We start from the raw sequence: 20,086 nt of genomic DNA on the forward strand, positions 1-20,086 counted from the left end.
GTAGTTAATAACTTTCAAAATATTAGATAATAGTTTAGAAACCTCTCTTTAATATGTATTCATAATATTTGAATATGAGGCTTAATGCAAACGGAAATTACTATGATATTGTGAAGCTTAAATTTGGTAGTCAGAACTAAGAGAAAAATGTGAATGTTTTCTTTTTCGTTCACTTGTTAATGCTATGTATCTCTCAATAAATTACTAAAAAATTAAATACAAGAAATAATATTTGAAAAATCATTGATGTTCTTCATTCATCTCAGTGGTTTTAAGCCAATGTAATTTATTTTACTTTATTGAAATTGCAGTGATGTAAATTGGGAGTAAGTGACAAGAAAAATCAGGCAATTTTATTTTTCTTTGGTGGGAGAATGAATTAGGTATGTTTCCCTATTATTATAATGAAAACAAATCTACAGGCAAGGACATTGCAAACTGTGAGCTTGTTTTTAGACATATATACTATCCCATAAAATAAACTGTTTATGAAATAAACTATGCTTGTGTGTGTGTGTGAGAGAGAGAGAGTGTGTGTGTGTAATCCAGAACAAAGTCTGTCTGTGTTTGTTTCCTTTTTCTATTACATACACCTGAAGAGGTAAACTGCAAACCAGGAGGCTAATGCTTTCGGTAGGATTCTGGGGAATGTGAAAGAGCCACTGGGGAGGCTTGGGGAGATGACACAAGTTTCAGGGCCTACGCAATTGGATGGCAGGGTCTCCACTATCAGGAGGGGTGTCAGATATGAGGTCTACCCCAGGAATGTGTGCACAGAGGCCAAGAGCTAGGGACACTGCCTAAATTGTCCTGTCCTTTTAAACTAAGGGCATGTGGGATTCAGCATTTTTATACCCTCACAGTGTGTGTCTACCATATCAACCAGATCTGTCCCTGCTACACCTTATGTATCACTGTATCTATAATTGTAGACAGAAGACAATTTACAGCATTTCCTCAGGCAATCTGACACCATAGTATTCTCCCTGAGAGGCATCTGAAACCCAGGTTAGATTGATTTAAGTCACTGATTTTAATAATGATTTAAATCAGTCAGAAATGTTTATTTAAATATTAGATTTTAATCAAGACAAGGTGGGTGAGGTAATATCTTTTTATTGGACCAAGTTCTGTTGATGTGTTTCCCACACCTGAAGAAGCTCTTTTTAACCTCAAAAACTTGTCTCTCTCACCAGCAGAAGTTGGTCCAATAAAACATATTACCTCACCTACGTGCCTTTCTAATATTCTGGGAATGACTCAGCTACAAACACGCTGCATTCAGCTTTTAAGCATGTCTTTATGATCTTAAAGAAAGGTTGATATTTATTGGTTGGTAACTATTAAAACATGTCGATCTGCAACTAAATATAGTTATTACAGTACATTGGTGGTATTTTTTGCCAACCAGGAGGATACACAATATCTATATACATTTATTTCAGCAATTATTTAGTTTAACTGTACTGGATAGAAAAGAAAAAATAAGTTTATCCAAACATGTTTTAAAACTAACTGATTTATTCAACAAAGGAATTATTATCTATAGTTAGTGAATTGAATGAATAGTGTCTGGTCACCATGTTCTTCAAGATTTTATAACTGGTTGATCTCATCCTCTCATACCCAATTTCATAGACTGGAAGATAAAAATAAGCTTTTCTTCTTTTTCAACTTCCAATTGGTTTATAAACTTTGAGTGAACTAATTATTGAAATGAACTAGTTGAATAAACTGGATTGAAGACAATATTCTCTCTGTGCCTGCAGAAAAGGCTACTGCTGTCAAAAACTGGTTGGTTTCAGATCCTTGCCAAATGACTTCCACCCATCATTGGTGGTTTGAGTTTCTTTAAAACTTGACAACAAACATAATTCTTAATGTTGTTTGGGTTTTTATTGTTATTATTAAGGCTACGTTTATGTCACAGAGATCATGGAAGTCACGGAATCCATGACTTCCAGAGATGTCTGTGACATTCTCTGCTTCAGGCCCTGGGGCGGTGGGACTCTGGAGCTGGCAGCCAGTGGGGCCCTGACAGGGTTCCAGCAACAGGTGACAGGGGGTCCCCTACAAGGTTCCAGCAGAAGGTGACAGACTCCTTAGGGGGCCCTCCTCAGGATTCCAGCGACGGGCAACAGCCTCAAGCAGGGGGTTGGGAGGAAGGGGGACACCTCTGGCGAGCAGCTGGGGTGTCCCATTTTCTCTTTGGGAAATGTGGTCACCCTGCAGCTTCCAGCTGCGGCGGGCAGAGCGGGAAACCCACAGCTCCCAGCCACCACTTCTGCAGCAGCAAAAGTCACAGGCTTCTGTGAATTTTTATTTATAGCATGTGACCTGTCCATGACCTCTACTAAAAATAACCATGAGAAAATCTTATCCTTAATTATTATTATTACTTTATTATTTATTTCATTTTAGTTCTTTTAATTGACTACGATAAGCTTGGGCCTTAACTTAGGTTGTCAATTTCAAATTCAGTTTTAAATAGTTTTTATAAAAGCAACCCTGCATTTAATTTTTGTTTTAAATTCTGATTTAAATAAAAATATTTTTAAATTAAAAAATGTTGATTATTATCCAACCTGCTGAAATGTAATCACTCCACTTCCTCAGGCAGATCATCAGAACATTTCCATCATCTCAACTAGGTAAATCTATCTCAGAGTTTGAGTGTGTTCAAAATAAAGGTGGCAAGTTAAAAGAAGGCTGAATATTCAATCAAACCCCATAATATGAGTTGAGATGAAGAAATGAACTATTTTGAAGAAATTAACTTTTTTTTTTTTGGAGCATATTTGATGTATACTTTTTTATGGTACTTTACAATCCTCAGAGAGATCTTTTACACTTTGTATCATTGCCTAACATGCTGTGAATAGCATCACATGGCTCAGCATAATAAAAATGCTATAATAATTAGATATTTAATAACTGGGAGAGTTCATAAATTATTTAAATTCAAACAATCAGTTTTAATTAGTAAAGTGAGCTTTGAATAATCTCTGGGATATCTCTGTGGAATACATATCTATGAGTATCTAGGTAAAACTTGTCACTGTTGCTACACATAGATAATGAGAATTAATATGCTAAATAAATAGATAAATCTTAAAGGTACAAGTTTAGTGTAGTGTTTGGGGAATTATGTGCACAGTGCCAGGAACAGGAAAATGTATAAGTGCTTTTTTAACAGTAAAATTATTTTTAAAATGCCTTTATATAGTGATATGGTACTGAGGTTTTAGCAGTGGCTTATGGAGTGCTAAGCTTTAACTTGACATGTTTCCAGTTTCATCATGTTTTCTTAGTTTAAAATAGACAAGCACAGTCAGGACTATTTTAGTTTAAAGAGATTTGTAAAATATTCTAAACATAAAACATGATGTTATGCTGAGGTTTTCATGGTTTTCAGCATTTCTGTGTTTGCAATTTCAAATAAATCAGGTGAATAATATGCTATGAACTGTTAATAAATTGTTATTAAAATACTAGTACTAAGCAACTGAACAGCTTAAACTTCAGTAGGATCCAGAGTTGTAACCATGCATTCCCCCCCGACCATTTTTCCATGCTGCAGGTAGCAATTCCTGTCAACTAAACAATGGTGGGTGTTCCCAGCTTTGCTTACCAACATCAGAAACTACCAGAACGTGCATGTGTACAGTGGGTTATAACCTCCGAAAAAATCGTATGTCATGTCAAGGTATTTAGCTTTTCAATTCTTATTTTTGCTAAACAAATGTTATGATAACATTGAGGCAGAAGAAGAGTCCTTATTTGTGTGGTCTTTTTAAAAGAAAAAAAAACCTAAATGAACAATTTTACTAAGAAAAGCATGGCTAGTTTATGGCAGAAGAAAGGAGATCCCACTATAGCTAAGGATTAATTGAACCTTTCATTCTAATTTCCATGTTTCGGTTCCTCATGACTTTCTCAGATTTATTTTGGGGAAAAAAATAATGCTAGGAAACTTGTATATGTCCCCTTCTTTTACATACACAGCTGAGCAGGCCCATCATTCTGTAGCACTTTATTGGTTCACGTCTGCTGGATCTCTGTTTTTACAAACCATGCGGGTGTACAAACTTTTCACTAGGGGTCTCTACTACAAAAGGATATGAAGAAGCTAACTTTAACATCTTGGAACCTGAAGGGTAAACTTACAAGAATGGCTGCTGATAGGAGCTACAGCAGTTACTTTTATCTTAAATTACAGAAAAGATTTTGCCTCCAGAATGGATTATAGAAGTTAAAGGACCTTTTCCAATGTGTTGAAAAGTTTTTAAATTGAATATTTTGGAAGCTTCCCCAAAATGTTTGGATTTCTTTGTTTTTAGGCAAGAAAAACATTATGGTTCTCAATAGGTATAACATTTAGTATGGAACTTTGGTTCCTCAAGAAGCCTCCAGGCTCAGGACTTCTAATTCTACATCCAGTGGAAAAATATAATTTTGTTGAAAGTTGGTAATGACCCCTATATTTACACTGCCATTATGAAAGATTCTTACAATGCTTTTTGAGAAACTTTAAGATTTCAATTGTTTGGAATAGACCTTTGGAATTCAGCACAGGATAAGACATCTGACCAGAGAATTACCTTTTCTTTAACCCTGGAAATTCTATTCATGTTTTGCTGAGATATACACTGTTGAAAATCCCTTACTTGCTTGTGTTCCTCAGGAAGATTTGGTGGTTTTTGTTTGTTTGTTTGTTTGTTTTAATGTAATTTTCATTTGCTTTTACAGGCAATTGTAACTTTTGAATCCATGGCAATGGTTTCCCTGAAATAGTTGTCATTATATGTTTCCTTTCTTCTAGTTATGACTTGAGCTATGAATGAACAAGGGGATTAATCTATTAAAAAAACTTATTTTCTTCATTTGTAACCAAATTAAATATTTCCTAAATCATCTCAACAGTTATTTTGCAAGACTAAATCCTCCTTTAATTTAAGCAATTCATATCTATGAAAAGATCTGATTCAAAATGACTTCAGTTTCCTGATGTTCAGAGAACACAGAACTAGAAAAATAAATATTATCATTAGACTATTTAGGAGGGTAGTAGTACTTTACAGAGTTCCCATACCAAAAAAGAAATGTCAGTGTGCAAAATCTCCATGTCTCGATGGATTCGTTTCCTACAATTTGCTTATACTAACCCAAAACACAATAGAGATGTCAAGTGATGTGATGGTATATGAATTTCCTATCCATATATTGAATTTAACATCTAAGCATTACACAAGGAAATCTTTACAGCAGTCTTTTCCTTTAGAACCTTCCAAGCACCATATTTATTTTTAAATTTGTAACAATGTGTCTTTTCACTATTACACGATTACTCCCATGCTTTTTTTGGTAGTGGTCAAAGCTTCACTTATTTTCTGCTTTCCAGTGTAATAAGAATGAATATATATAACTCAGAACATATATGAAACTGATGGATGTTTTTCTGCTATGAATTTTTATAGTACTTAGTACAATGGGATCCAAATCCTGACTGGGACCTGTGAATGCCACTACAATAGAAATAGAAGTAGTTATGATCAATATTAACATCTTAAATCTAGTAATTCTCAGTGTGATGAGACAGTCACAGAAAGCATGGAGACCCAAGGAGTTGGTTAATGAAAGGATTAAATGGGTAATATCTGTTCCTTTTCAAGCGTCCGCTGCATATTTCCAGCTATATCATTTTTTCTATAAAGCAGCATCCATTTGGCTCTTATACCGTGTCTGCTCTCCTCTCTATGAAGCATTCCAAGTGTATAAAAGGGAGAGGGGCCCAAACTGTATTTCTGTTTCTTTTTAACTGCTGAAGGTGCAGCAAGTTCGAATCTTACACAATGTCCTCAGTGCTTTTCTCATCAGCTTCTTTCTTGGATTCTGCCTTTGTGGGGTATTTTCTTTATAGCTAGTTAGGTAAACAGTTAGTTGGTACAGGTTTCTTCAGTTTAAAGACTATATAGTACCCATTGGGCACATGCAACACCAGAATGACCTGTAGGAAAGGGAGGGTCACCTCACTCACTGTTACTGATGATGGGAGGTCTTCAGGTCTGCTCAAATAAGTCTGGAAATGTATAAGTTCAGCATTGACTTTGGATATCTGTTAGTCTCAAGTGACTCTGTGCCTGGCTTCAGTAACATCCATCTCTCTGATCGTACCTGGTGTTTGGATTCCCTCAGAGATCTTTTCCATTTGAATTACCTAGAACACCTTGTCCAGTTCTGGGAGAACACTTAAGCCAGTTCTCTGGAATCCAGAAACCTCTGTTAAACTTCAGCTCATCACTCAGGTTACTTTATTGTACTTAGTCATGGCATGTAACAGCTCTTTGTCTATGCTGGCCAGACATAGATGCAGGAAGTTAAGATACAAGATACCAGAATTCCAGTTCATGTCACACACTGCACAGTTTATAGACATCTTTACTAACTACAAACTTCTATGTTTATTTTATGTAAAGACATAAGGCAATTTATGCATAAGGCAATCTTATTAGTTCAGGTGTTTTGCCTACTTTGTTTACTATAAGCATGCCCACAATAGTTAGTTGTTTCAGTAACTACTTGCTTGGGTTTGTTCAGCAATTACTTGTTCAGGTATGTCTTGTCTTCACTTGGGCCTGCTCATGTCAGCTAAGCCAGCCCTATGTTGCACTCCTTTTCATTTTCTCTTATGTTAACATTTGTTCCATTTGCATCATATTTCTCTCTTTCTGTGCTTGCTTTTTCAATTTTATTATCCAGCAACACATTCCTATGACCACACTAAGCATTATTATTTGAACTCTGATTAAGACTAAACTTAAAGTATGCACCAGGAGGTGCAAGCTCACGTCCTTTGGTTTGGCCCACCAGAGTGTTTCCACGGCCTGTAGAGTATTGTCCCCAATTTGTTGTTGCTCAGCTATATGGTGGGTCATGGGCACCAATTGCTCCATGTTTCTCTTTACTAAATCGGTTATGTTAATGCACATGCGCAGTATGCGTACAAAGAGATTAGTCTCTGAGTCCCATTCAGTGTTGTCCATCACATTCTCCTCAATCCATACACTTAGCCATGAACTAAGTCCTGAGTCCCAATCTGAGTCCAAAAGGTGAGGTTTAGACAAAACTCATCCAGGTTGCCCTGGCATGTCATTGTCCCAACTGAAAAGTGATGGTATCCCAGTGCACACATGATATCATCAAGCCTTACCATCTCTTTCACTTCTCCTTTGTGATTAGTTAGTGCCATGCTCCCTCTGAGGTATATGCATTCTCTTGTATTAAGCATTCACAGAATCATTTATGCCACATTCTTTGACAACATGAAGTGTTTATCTTTACACTATCCCTTGTTGCCAACTTAACACTATTATAATGTTCTCTATATGTTCCGTTCTCAATAATACCCATACTGTTACCATACACTAATTCTCTAGGACTCCCTGTCCATCTAGAAATAACACTTATAATTTGCACAGCTGAATTATTAATTTTATGTGGTGCCCAATGTCCAGGACCTTCTAGCCTTCCAAAGTACAAATTTTCCTCCCAAACATTCTTAATTCCCTTTTCCACAGACGAGTGTTCTGTTTAACAATCTGGACCTCCCCATGGCTTTATTCCCTGCATTAGATGCATTAAGAGTTTGGTACCATATATGCTGTAACCAATTGCTTGTGTAGCCAATGAGTTTAGTTTATTGTTCATTTATTGTGTGGTTATGATTAACTAACATGTTATGTCATATATAATCATTAAATGTTAAATAGAGTTAAATTGTAGGATTATAGAAGTATAAGATTGATCAGTAGTTAGAAGGGATAATTTAAGTAAGTAAGGCTGAAATCCCAGGTATTCATTCACTTGGATATATAAAAAATATTCAGCTAATTTGAAGATATTGTAAGCCTTCTGTCATCTTGTATAGAATTTACAGAGCTGTTGCTTGAAGCTCTGTATGTACATATATGCAAAAGGACCCAGAAAAACAAAACCAGAAGTCTTTAATTGAGGTCTAATATGGAGAGTGAAATTATGGTCATTTCCACTCCTCTTTTTGTCATCCAAAGCTAATCCAGTGTTTCTTCACCTTGAATTCCTAAGCCCACCTTAATGCATTGTGTGGCTTGGTAATCTCCCATAAGTGAGAATATGCAAAGACCACTCTAAGAAGAACAGTAGTTGTGGGTGAATGTTGCCCCTGCATATTTACACTTCTCCACTCATCTCTCCCATTTCTTTGGAGTCTCAGTGAAAGATTTCCAAGGTTAGGGAAGGAACTGAAGGGTGGCTGGGGCAACTCTCCTGGTATACCATCAGAATCCTCTGTGGGGGAGAGGGACAGTTAGTCCCAATATGGACACTGCTTGATAGAACATTTCTGCAGCTTGAAGCATGGGGTGTGCTATGCTGACAAGTGGGATTATGTAGAGGTGACACTCTTGAAGGACAACAATTACTGGTAAGTAACTTCTCTGTATTAAAATTCATTAAGTTCCAAAGAGAAATTGAAAAATAAAATCCAGCTACAGAGTGTGCTCTGCAAGGTTGGATGAGTTTCACAATAAAAATAAGATTTGAAAACACTATGTCCTGGATGTTGAGAGAGCTTGGCATTTTTACTTGTATAGGACTAAGACATTTAGGAAGTAAGACATTTTTTGAAGCCTATGGCAATCAGGAAATACTATTTACATGTAGTGCCTTAGTGGAAAAAGGCCTGGTATACTGTAGGAAGGTGTTAGTTCCTCAGAGCTCAATATACAAGGGTCAGGTTGCATTGATAACAAGTCTGTCAATGTTTCTCTCTTAGAAATCTGCTTAGAAAACTCCCACTTAAATTCTGTATGCACATTTATATAGGGAGATATACTGAAAGGGACCCCAAGGGGTCATTGAGTCCAGCCCCCGCTGCCTTCACTAGGCAGGACTAAGTACTGATTTTTGCCCCAGATCCCTAGGTGGCCCCCTCAAGGATTGAGCTCACAACCCTGGGTTTAGTAGGCCAATGCTCAAACCACTGAGCTATTCCTCCCCCCGCCCCTCTTAATTTACTCATCAATACTCTTTCCACTTGGAATCTAGATCAGTTTTTCACTTTGGGATGGTGGTTCTATAATCCCTATTTAATTGGAACTCCTCAGCTGTGGTTCCCAGGTACAGACTGCTAGCAAATCCCCCACAAGTGGGACTATGCAGATACGATATCTGTGGTTCTTCAAGAGTGTTACCTGTGTATATTCACACTGACAGTGCACTTCTCCTTTTCTTAGAAATTTTTCGTTGTAGGACTCTTGGGTTTAGCAGAAAAAAATGAACTGGTTTGGGCCAGGAGGCCCTTTTTATAACTTTGACTCCAAATATATGGTTTCTTAAGAGTACCTCTTTCCAGAAGGTTCTTGAAGCTTGGTGGTGGGAAGCATAGCCTTCAAGTGTTAATATGAAGTGATAACACTTGAATTAACCATGACAATTTAACCTTAATTGTATGTTAATGGTGGGGGAAGGGGGGGGGTTGCATGCAAAATATATATATATATTTTTAAGTACATGGTGAATCTTGAATTGGAGAAGTGTTTTTTAAACTATTTTATTTAGAAATATCAGAAACAGCACAGTCCAATATTTCTAGTGATTAAAAAGCAACAACCTCAATTAATATTTCCAGATTTTCTTTAATAATTTCTTTAAAGAGCTCCCCAGTGTGTTGCATTACAAAATATTAATTCATTAAAATTTGTTCATTTTGAATTTTAACCTATGGTTTCTGTATTTTGCTCTTATTAACTATTTAATTTTCCCTTAGGTATTGAGTCATTTCTCATGTATTCTGTTCATGAAGGAATTAGAGGAATTCCTCTGGATCCAAATGACAAAACGGATGCTTTAATGCCCATATCTGGAACTTCGTTTGCTGTGGGTATAGATTTCCATGGAGGTAAATAAAATATTGTGTAGCTGTATTTTATATTTAAATTAAAAGACTATTTTTTCAAAACTGCTGAGTAACTACAACTGCATTTGAAGCCAATGGGAACTACCAGTGCTTGACCCCCCTGAAAACCAATCTGTAAATACATAACTGACCAGAGTACTCAGTGAAAAATATTAAAATGTCATTGTAATTGGTAGTGGAAGTAAGTAATAAGAAACTGTATCCCACTCTTATTTTTGAATATTCTACAAGGAGGCGGGAGAAAAATTCTTCTCCTTTATTTCTAAGGCTAGGAAAAGAAGCAATGGGCTTTAATTGCAGCAAGAACATTTTAGGTTGAACATTAGGAAACACTTCCTAACTGTCAGGGTGGTTAAGCCCTGGAATGAATTGCCTAGGGAGGTTGTGGAATCTCCATCACTGGAGATTTCTAGCAGCAGCTTAGACAAACACCTGTCAGGGATGGTCTAGATAATACTTAGTCCTGCCTTGAGTGCACCAGACTGGACTAGGTGACCTCTCAAGGTCCATTCCAGTCCTACTATTCTATGATTCTATGAACATGTGACTTTATATATAATTAATAAACACAAGTAATTAATACATGTTTAGTGTGGAAGGGGGGGAAATCAAAGAACATTTCTTAGAAGGGTATCAAACTGAATTTAGAGGTGAATACTTGTATTACTGTGGTTTGCACACGTGATCTGATATTTGATGTTTGACAGAATGTTATGATGCACACATAACGTGTAGGGACAGATTTTTTTCCCCACTCTTCTTCTTTGTGCCACTCAGTGGAGACTGTAGAGATTCGTCAAATTTTCTTATCTGGGAATTCTCCATACTTTAGGGAGTCTTTAGCATTCAGAGAGCCAGTACAGCAGACTTCTGAGTGCTGTGGAAGGTTGCTGGTGCCAGTGTGAGGAATGTATTATAGGAGTGCAAGGAAGACCTGGTGGAGGAATATGAGAATTAACTTATTTCCTCTACACATATCCTCATCCTCACCTGATGAGGGGGTCCATCAAACATGTCTACTATAGACGACTTCAGAGTCATTCAGGATCTTCTCCAAAGGATGGCAGAATCCCCCTGGAGATAGTTCAGGAGTGATCTCACAAATAGTTTTACATTTTACACCTGACTTCCTGAAGTCGTTTAGCCATGCCTATTAATAAAGCCATTATTTAACCTTGTAGGGACCTGTAGCAGATTCCTGCATCTTTATTAGCCACATCTAAGAGGGCAGATCACAGGTCTCAAGTTCCGCCTAAGGGGTTGGGGTGCTTTTTTTCATACCATGTACCTGTGACATTGTTTATAACAGCAGCACACAAGAAGTCTAAGTTGCCTGGGACACCTAAGTCTACCACCAGAGAAAAAGAACCCTTTACTCTCGGAAAGACTGTGTAGTGACATTTCAACCTCTGGGTCTCTATACAACAGCACAGAAGAGGAAGCAAAACAGATTTCATTCATTTCCTTTACAAAGTCCCCCTTCTTCTAATCAATACCAATGAAGAGCTCATGATTTCTGCAGAAGTGGTGGTCAGTGGCCTGGGCTGGAGCAGAAATACATATTTTAGATGAATATTTAGGGGGCCTCTGCCCCGTTTGCCACCCTCTTGTGCACGCCACTGCTTATTAGCATTCAGACATGTGGGGCTTTCAATTAGCACTATTAGAGTACATCTGGCTGCTATATTGGTACATCACCCACCTGCTGATGGTCATTGAATTTCTTTTCTTACCCTACTATTTCTTGGGTTTTAAAGGGCCTAATTCATGTGTTTCTGATAATTAATGAGTCTTTCCCTACCTGAGACTTAAACATGGTACTTACATGTTTGATGGACCCTCCCGTTGAGCCCATGTCGTCGTGTTTTCAGTATCACCTTTCTATTAAAACTAGTGTTTTAGTTGTCATTACCTCAGTTTGTAGGATGGGTGAAATTCAAATGTTAATGGCTTCACTGCCTTATTCAATATTTCATTGGGAGAGAGTAACTCTCAGACCACATCTGAAATTCCTACTGAAAATAGATTCATATAAGCCAGTTTATATATCTACTGGTATATTTTCCTAAACCTCATGCCTCCCCAGCTAAGGCCAAGCTCCATGCACCAGATATCTGTCCAATTATGTCCTTTTATATTTCTAGGACAATGGCTTTCCTCTAGCCTTTTTATGGCTTTTAACAGTAAAGTCTAAAGGGTTTCATTTCAAATGCTTTCCTACTGGTTGAATAAATTGCCGGTTCCTTCTTGAGTTAGGATACATTCCACTAGTGTCCAAAAAGTAGTGGTGGCTTGTTTAAGATGTATCCTTATCCCTCAAATCTGTAGAGCAACTACTTGGAGTTTGAGTCATACATTCACCAATCAGTCCTCCACTGTCACAGCTTCTAGGTCAGATGCTTTGTTTGATAGGGATGTTTTACAGTCATTATTTAAATAGGGATTCCTATTAATCCCTTGAGGGGCAAGTACTATCCACTCACCTACAGTGGGATCTTTGTGGACAAGAAAGTGGTTACTTATTTACAGTAACTGGAGTTCTTCAAGATGCCTTTTGCCATTTAGATCCCCAGACCCACTCTCCTTCCCCATTGATATAGAATCCTCACCTAAATGTCTATATTGGTGAAGGTGTTGAATGGCGGCAAGGCCTTTCTGCATTTTATATCCTCACTATTGGTGATGCAAGAGTATGCAGGGTACATGCACAGCCCCAATAGACTCTGCTGTATGAAATATTCCAGGCTCCCATGAATGAAACACAAATATGTACAGAGGGAATCTGTCTGGACAAAGGTTTCCCAAAGAGCTCCAATTACTCTGAAGTAAGTAACCTCTCTTCAGGTATTCAGGAGGAGCAGTTTCAAAGCTGCCCAGGAAAAGAAGAGACCAAGCAAGAGACCTAGTATACCAGCACGTCTGAGCAAAGGCAGTCCTGAAACACTTAGACACTCTGTGCTTGGCAAAGCTGCAGAGAGTACCACCACATTTTTTATTTTCCAGTCTGACCTATTGTAGCCCATAAAGGAGATTAAATAGAATGTCCTACATGGAACTGAGGCTCTGGTAGTTGCTCTCAGAATGAAACTTGTTTGCAAGTGTCTCAATGCAACAAAACATTTTGAGAGCTAGGGAGATTTATAGCATTTCTCATAGGCAGCTGAGATCCAAGAGTGAAAATCAAGAAAATATGGTATTTTTAGTGGGAAAAGAAGTGTGTTATTTTTTTTCTGGACAAATTCATTGGCAAGTAAAATTTCTCCATGAATTATCATTGCTTTTAATAAAATTGACAGCAAATAGTATGAATTTGTGGTTAATGCATCCAACTCCAAATAACTAAACAATGTAAAGAAAACATGTAAGATGCAGTAAGTTTTCAATCATTGACAAATTTAGGCTTATATCTTGGAGAAGGTTTCCCTTTGTAGTATCCTGCGGTTCTGGAGGCCATGGAGCAGGTCTAGATGTGGAGTTGAAAAATGTACAGTTGGGGCTGTTGTCATGCAAGCATGTAGGGCTGTTAATCATCTCCTGCTATGCAGGACTGTGACTTTTGGTAATGTGTAGGACATAGTGGATGGATTTGCAGCAATGCAGTTCCCAGAGTGTGGTTGAATGATAAATGGCACACATCCCTATTTTGGTATGAGCCCATCTTGCCAACAGAGAGGGCTATTTTTCTATGGTTATGCATATGTTGGTAGATCACCAGAGATGCTTCCCTGGTATCACTATGGCTGATCAGGGCAGGTTCATGATGTTCTTTAAGAACACAGGACTGTTCAGAAAGCTACAATCAGGGACATTCCCTCTTGAACAGTAGATTATCATTGATGATAGTGAAATGCCAATAGTGATTCTTGGCCACCCAGGCTCCTGCTTGTTCCCCTGGCTCATGAAGCTATTTACCAGCTACCTTGACAGCACAAAAGAAAGATTCAGCTACAGTTCAGCCGGTGTTGAATGTGCTTTTGGCAAATTGAGGGACACGCGGTGTTTACACACTATATTAGAGCTCAGTGCAAAAAATATCCCACTGATTATAGCTGTCTGTTGTGTCCTGCATAATATCTGTGAAGCAAAGAAAGAAGAACTCCTGCCAGGGTGGAGGGTGGAGGTTTAGCAGCTGTTTGCTGACTTTGAACAGTTCAAGACAAGAACTCAGTGTGATGCTTTGTGGTTAAGGGAGGATTTAAAAGAGCTCTATAATGGAAAGCCATAGTGGTGTTCAGGACTGGACTGTTCTTTGTGCCTGGAGCTTTAGGTGCTGCTAGGAATTGTGTAGTGCTGCCTGTACCTTTTATAAGGCCTGGTCTACACTAAGGGGGGGCGGGTCGAACTAGGGTAACCTAGTTCGACTTACTTACCCATCCAGATGCGGCGGGGTCGAACTCCGTGGCTCCAAGGTCGACTCCGCCACCGCCGTTCGCGGTGGTGGAGTTCCAGAGTCGACCGGAGCGCGCGGGGAGTTCGAACTATCGCGTCTTGATTAGACGCGATAGTTCGAACTTGGAGAAGTCGAACTCACCGCGTCGACCCGCGCGGTGAGTATGGACCTGTCCTAAGTGTTTTTTTCCTGAACCAATGAGTTGTTTTGTGCTTGCTGTACATTTACAAATACTGCCAGATTTGAGTACTGCTGTGTATTCTGCAGTATGAGTTGTGAACTATAAAGATAATTTTATTCTCCAAAACCAGAAATTTATTGAGTGGCAAAAGCAGCATGCAAAAAAGCCATAGCCAATGCAGTAGAAACTTTTAACATAAATTAATGAAATGAAACTTTACAATTGGAAGTGTACAAGTATAGTTTCTTGTGGATTATACATATGTCAACCATGGTTCTCACCAGTTAGGGTAAGTGAAACTTGTTTTCTTGTTGTCCTCTGGTGTGGAATGGTGGAGGGTGCAGAGAGCTGCTACCATGTAATACTGAACGGACTCTGGGATTTTTACAGCTATAGGTCAACCAGGATCTGCAGCATTTGGGTTTCTTTCCTGAGAAGATTTATGATGTCCTGGTGCATTTCTGTCTTCTTTTCCTGCTGGGACTCCTGGGGCTTTTTCCTCTTTGGTCTTTCTTTCTCCAGGCTGTCTGCCATGTTGGCCCTTTTTTCTCAGCATGATGCAGCACTGGCTTGCAGGATCTTGCTGAATATGCCCTCCCTAGTCCCTCTTCTTTCTCCTCCTCATCAGGGTCAGGCATTCTGTGGGTGTGGAGCAGGCATCTTGTAAGGCCACTGATGAAAACAGACAGATGAAACCTTAGATTTACCATTACTATAGAAAGGGAAAGATTAATTTCAAAATTCCCTTTCCTTATTGCCATAAGCCCTTTGAATAAAAGGTGCTTATTGACGTGTCAGCTTTGCAGTGCCTACCTTGACTCAGGAGAGTTAGAGGCATGTGGGATTCAGCAGCTAGATCCAATCACAACAGACTGGGTTCTGTCTGGGAAGTGTGGCTGGACCGACTCATGACAATATTCTTGCAGAAGCATATGGAGCATCTAGTACAGGCCACTACTAGAGAAAATATGCTGGACTAGATAGACTACTGGGTTGATCCATTACAGCAGTTCCTATGTTCCTGTGAATTTCCAGCTCAGTATGAATGATTTTTGAATAGTGTTTTCCCAAAAAAGGTTATGAAAATTTTCCAAAAGTGAGTACCTCATTTTTAGTCTCCCGCTCACACACCGTCTTGTCTGAATTGCTTCCAGCTTTTTAGCACAAAATAAAATTCTACCTGACCTATAATCTGAATTTCAGACAGATTTGCAGTATTGCCACCCTTATTTCTGTGCTGCCTTCAGAGTGGCAGCTGTTGGCCAGGTATCCAGCTCTGAAGGTGGCACTCTGCCAGCAGCAGTGCAGAAGTAAGGGTGGCAATACCATACCATGGCATCCTTACTTCTGTGCTGCAGCCTTCAGAGCTGGGTGGCCGGAAAGCGGCAGCTGCTGTCTGAGAGCCCAGCTCTGCAGGCAGCAGCGCAGAAGTAAGGGTAGCAATACCATATCATGCCATCCTTACTTTTCCGCTGCTGCCTTCAGAGCTGGGATCCCTGCCAGCAGCTGCCACTTTCCAGCTACCTATGACCAACCATTAAAACAGCCACATATGTTATGCCAGTTTCTGCAACTGGCAGGGCAAACGAATCTTAACCTACATTTCTGAAATCCCTTTTTTATAACCAGCAACTTTGATGTGTGAAAGAGTAACATTGTTCCCCGCCTCTTTAAAATATATGTTTATGTTCTCAGCCCTCATCAGCTCAGAGCAGTGGGGGTTTATATTTTATTTTATTTTTATTTATTTATTTCATTTTGTTTTAAATTGGAAGCTTCTTTCTAAAACTGAGTCTCATGGGCTTTCACACGCTGCTCTTTTGGCCCAGTTAGTGTGTCAGCATAATGTGTGTATTTTCTTATATAAAGTACTATATAAGTACAGTATTTTAAATGCAAATATTTATTAATTACTATAGTTTGAAAAAAAGTCATGCTTTTAATACTAGGAATATTATTTCCAGGTATTTTATCACATATATTAATTTTTTTTTATTACTTCATAGATTTAGATCACGAAACTACTTACACATTTTCTATTTTGGCAAATAAGCATAACATCCTTGGTTAATCTGGGTGTTTTAAAGGACACTGTCAACATTTGTTTATTAATTGGCTTATTTAAAAAGTTCAGTTAACTGATGTGCACACTTTAAATAGTATGCCTCTCCTTTTTTCTTTTAAAAAAAGTTACTATTTTTTTTTGCCCCATCTATGTTGAGGTGAGTGTTTTTTACTGTCTCTGAAAGCCAGTCCAAACACGTTCTGCCCCACTTCTCACCCTAACACCCTTTCTGACTGTGTACCCGGGTACCAGCTGTTTGCTGTTTATACTGTTTCAGCTCTGCTATTTCATGGTCTGGGGAACAGGATGCACCATCAGCAAAACAGTGATGATGACTTTTCAGAAAGTGCTGTTAGTTGCACCAAGTAAACAAACATTTTCTCTGTAATCCTTCTGAGTTATGATCTTAAGAGTTATTTGTAACAATAGTAGATACAACATTTTCTTGTAGTCTCATCTACCCAATACACGTTTGTAGGTAATTCACACATAATCATACACTGCCTCTCAAAAGCAGGAATTCCTTGTAAATAGAATAGCTGGAAATGGCTCTCTTTGTAAACTATACAATTCCAAATGAATTTGCACAAATTTTAGAGAGTCTAGTTCTACCTACTTTCTCAATTTGAACCAGTTACTCAAGGCCATATTTGCTTTTTTTTGTTTTTTTAAACTTTGGCCATATTTGATTTTTGGAGTTACAGGCCAACTGCATGTCCTTCTGAGTGGGTTTAGAGAGAATTTGGCAGCGGTGTCTGTGAGAAACTGTAGAAAGATGAACAGTTTGGCTTCAGTTTTTGAGCACAGAATTGCACTTTGTTAGCATCCTGAAATTGGTCCACACGTATGTAAGTTTTGCTGTTGCTTTTGTTGTCTCATGTCTATTAGTTCATGAAACTAATAGGAGATATGTGCACAATGAAAATAAAAATAAACAGGGAAAGAATATCCTGGATCTTTATCAATGAGTCATTTCTGAGAGGAAATAGCTCACTCCATAAGTCCAAGACTCTACTTGACCTCTTTGAAGACAGAATTTAGCCATCTATTCAAATGGAATTGCAATATGTTTACAGCGTTAACTTAGAAGATGAGTCACAAGTTATCAAATTTCTAAACTTCCTTTGTATCATTACATGAGGGTTTTTTTCACATCTTTATTAGACATACGTGATGATTCCAAACATTTTATCTGCATGATTGCCAAGGAGAAGGGGGTAGATGTAGGTAGTTCCCAATATTTGCCCCATAATATTTAAGATACCCAAATGTTTTTGAAATAATTATTTTTAAACATCTGTACTGGCATTAAAGAAATAACATTAGTACAAATATGAAGGTATCCCATTGGAAAGCATACTGTTAGTATATTATTTTTATTACAAGTATTGTGGCAGTAAAAGCATTGGGCCCTGTTGTGATATTAGTTGTAAATACACAGTAGTATAAGACAGTCCCTGTACTCAAGATCATTAGATCTACTCTGATTTTCTTTACTGGAGGATCTAGCCCATTGAACATTTATTTTTTAAATGGAGAAGATGGGGAAAATAAGTAGTGGGAAATGGGGATGGTGTTTAAATACTATTATCTTAATCTTGGGTTAGGTATTAATATAATATTAAAATTGTGAAGAAGCAATGTAGTTCCTCATGCGGATGATTGAGCAAAAATGTGAGGTTCATTTTGAGCAGAACATTTTTCATTGAGTCAAGTATCAGAGGGGTAGCCGTGTTAGTCTGGATCTGTAAAAGCAACAAAGAATCCTGTGGCACCTTATAGACTAACAGACTTGCATCCGAAGAAGTGGGTATTCACCCACGAAAGCTCATGCTGCAAAACGTCTGTTAGTCTATAAGGTGCCACAGGATTCTTTGTTGATTTTTCATTGAATTATTCCCCAGTCAAGGTGATAACTTTTACTAATTATATTTTTTCTGTCTGTATTTTTTTTCCCACAGGAAATGACACAATTTACTGGACTGACATGGGTTTCAACAAAATTAGCAGAGCTAGACGAGACCAGACCTGGAAAGAAGACATAATTTCAAATGGCTTGGGAAGGGTTGAAGGCATAGCAGTGGATTGGATAGCGGGTATCACCAGTGCCTTTGTTATTTCTTAAATACCTTTTTGATAGGCCTTTTTATGCTGAAAATTATCCTACTTGATAATAGTAGATTTCTGTACTTCTAGCCACAGAGGTGCATTTTTTTTTCTTTCAGCTTCACTCTCTCCAATATTCAGAGCCTCTGGATATGTTTTTTTCACATTGAAGATCACTCACTGTGAATTTAGCAAAAATCTCCCGAGAATTCCATAAGGTGGAAAAAATGGTTTTAGACATTCTCTTATGCTTGAAGACAGATGAAAAATTAAAATGTCCCCCTGTTTCTTAGGTGTGGAGTTTCAACTTTGTTTTGATACATACAGATTTGGTTTGGACCTTAAGACAGAAATGTTTGAAAGTAGAATTAAAAATGACAAATTTCACTTCAGTGTATGTTCATAATAACTAGGTTTAATGAGAGAGTAATAAAACCTAAAAACATATTAAAACAAATACAGAATATTATTTTCTGCTACTATGTTTTATGCAGCTGAGATTAAACAGCAACTGGTCTTTTAAAGAAGTAGTTTCTTTTCTTAGTAATTTCTTGGTGTTTCTCCTAGGTAACATATATTGGACAGATCATGGCTTCAACTTAATTGAAGTTGCTAGACTCAATGGCTCATTCCGATACGTAATTATATCCCAGGGTCTGGACCAGCCAAGATCCATAGCAGTGCACCCAGAAAAAGGGTAACTTACATATTTCTATATCGTTTTTAAAAAATGCATGCTAATATTTAAACTTTACAATTAGTAAATTGGGCATTCATCCTGACATCTGTTTACTGATAGAGTCTTCAATAAAACCAAAGATTGTACTGTAAAAAACAGTTTTTTATAAAAATTGGATGTTCTCATATACTGAGATACTTACTATGACATCTCTGTTTAAACTAAATATTACAGTCTACTTCCCTATTTGCAGTTTCCCTACTCTTAGACAGTCTTTTACCTGAAGGCTAGCAAGAGATCAGAAGTGTGCTTATTTTCTTTTTGTATCCTCTTCAGTTTTTAGCACATCATCAGAATACAAACCACCCAACTATAATAAGCCCAATATGGTGATAAATTATTAGAATGGTGTAATTCTTTGATGGCCATAAATATCACTGTGTTGGCCCCAATCTAACATCCTCTCCACACCAAACAAGAAGATCTCCAATATTGACAAACTATATCTGATAAAGTGCTTAGGTACAAGAATAGAATGGTGGTGGCACAAAACATTCTTCAGATCCATCCACCAATTGCAAAGTGCTGTGGACTATGCGGATGCAATAACAAATCCCCTTACCATCAAAGCTGCACAGCTGTTGCCAGCAGACATGTTCTGGATTGTGTAACTGAAACATCAGACAGAAACACTGACCACTACAAAGAAT

At 37.9% G+C, this 20,086-nt stretch overlaps 1 protein-coding gene across 1 annotated transcript in view; it reads left to right on the top strand.

Annotated features, from left to right (window-relative positions):
- The window catches only part of LRP1B (LDL receptor related protein 1B), a 1,239,928-nt gene that overhangs the window by 871,518 nt on the left and 348,324 nt on the right, over positions 1 to 20,086 (top strand). Inside the window, exons 34-37 of the mRNA XM_039494476.1 lie at positions 3,581 to 3,706; positions 9,806 to 9,937; positions 18,553 to 18,687; positions 19,265 to 19,394. Coding sequence (XP_039350410.1) covers positions 3,581 to 3,706; positions 9,806 to 9,937; positions 18,553 to 18,687; positions 19,265 to 19,394 — 523 coding nt within the window. The remainder of the gene's footprint in view (positions 1 to 3,580; positions 3,707 to 9,805; positions 9,938 to 18,552; positions 18,688 to 19,264; positions 19,395 to 20,086) is intronic.

This window comes from Mauremys reevesii, linkage group 11 (genome assembly GCF_016161935.1).
Source record: "Mauremys reevesii isolate NIE-2019 linkage group 11, ASM1616193v1, whole genome shotgun sequence".
NCBI lineage: Eukaryota > Metazoa > Chordata > Testudines > Geoemydidae > Mauremys > Mauremys reevesii.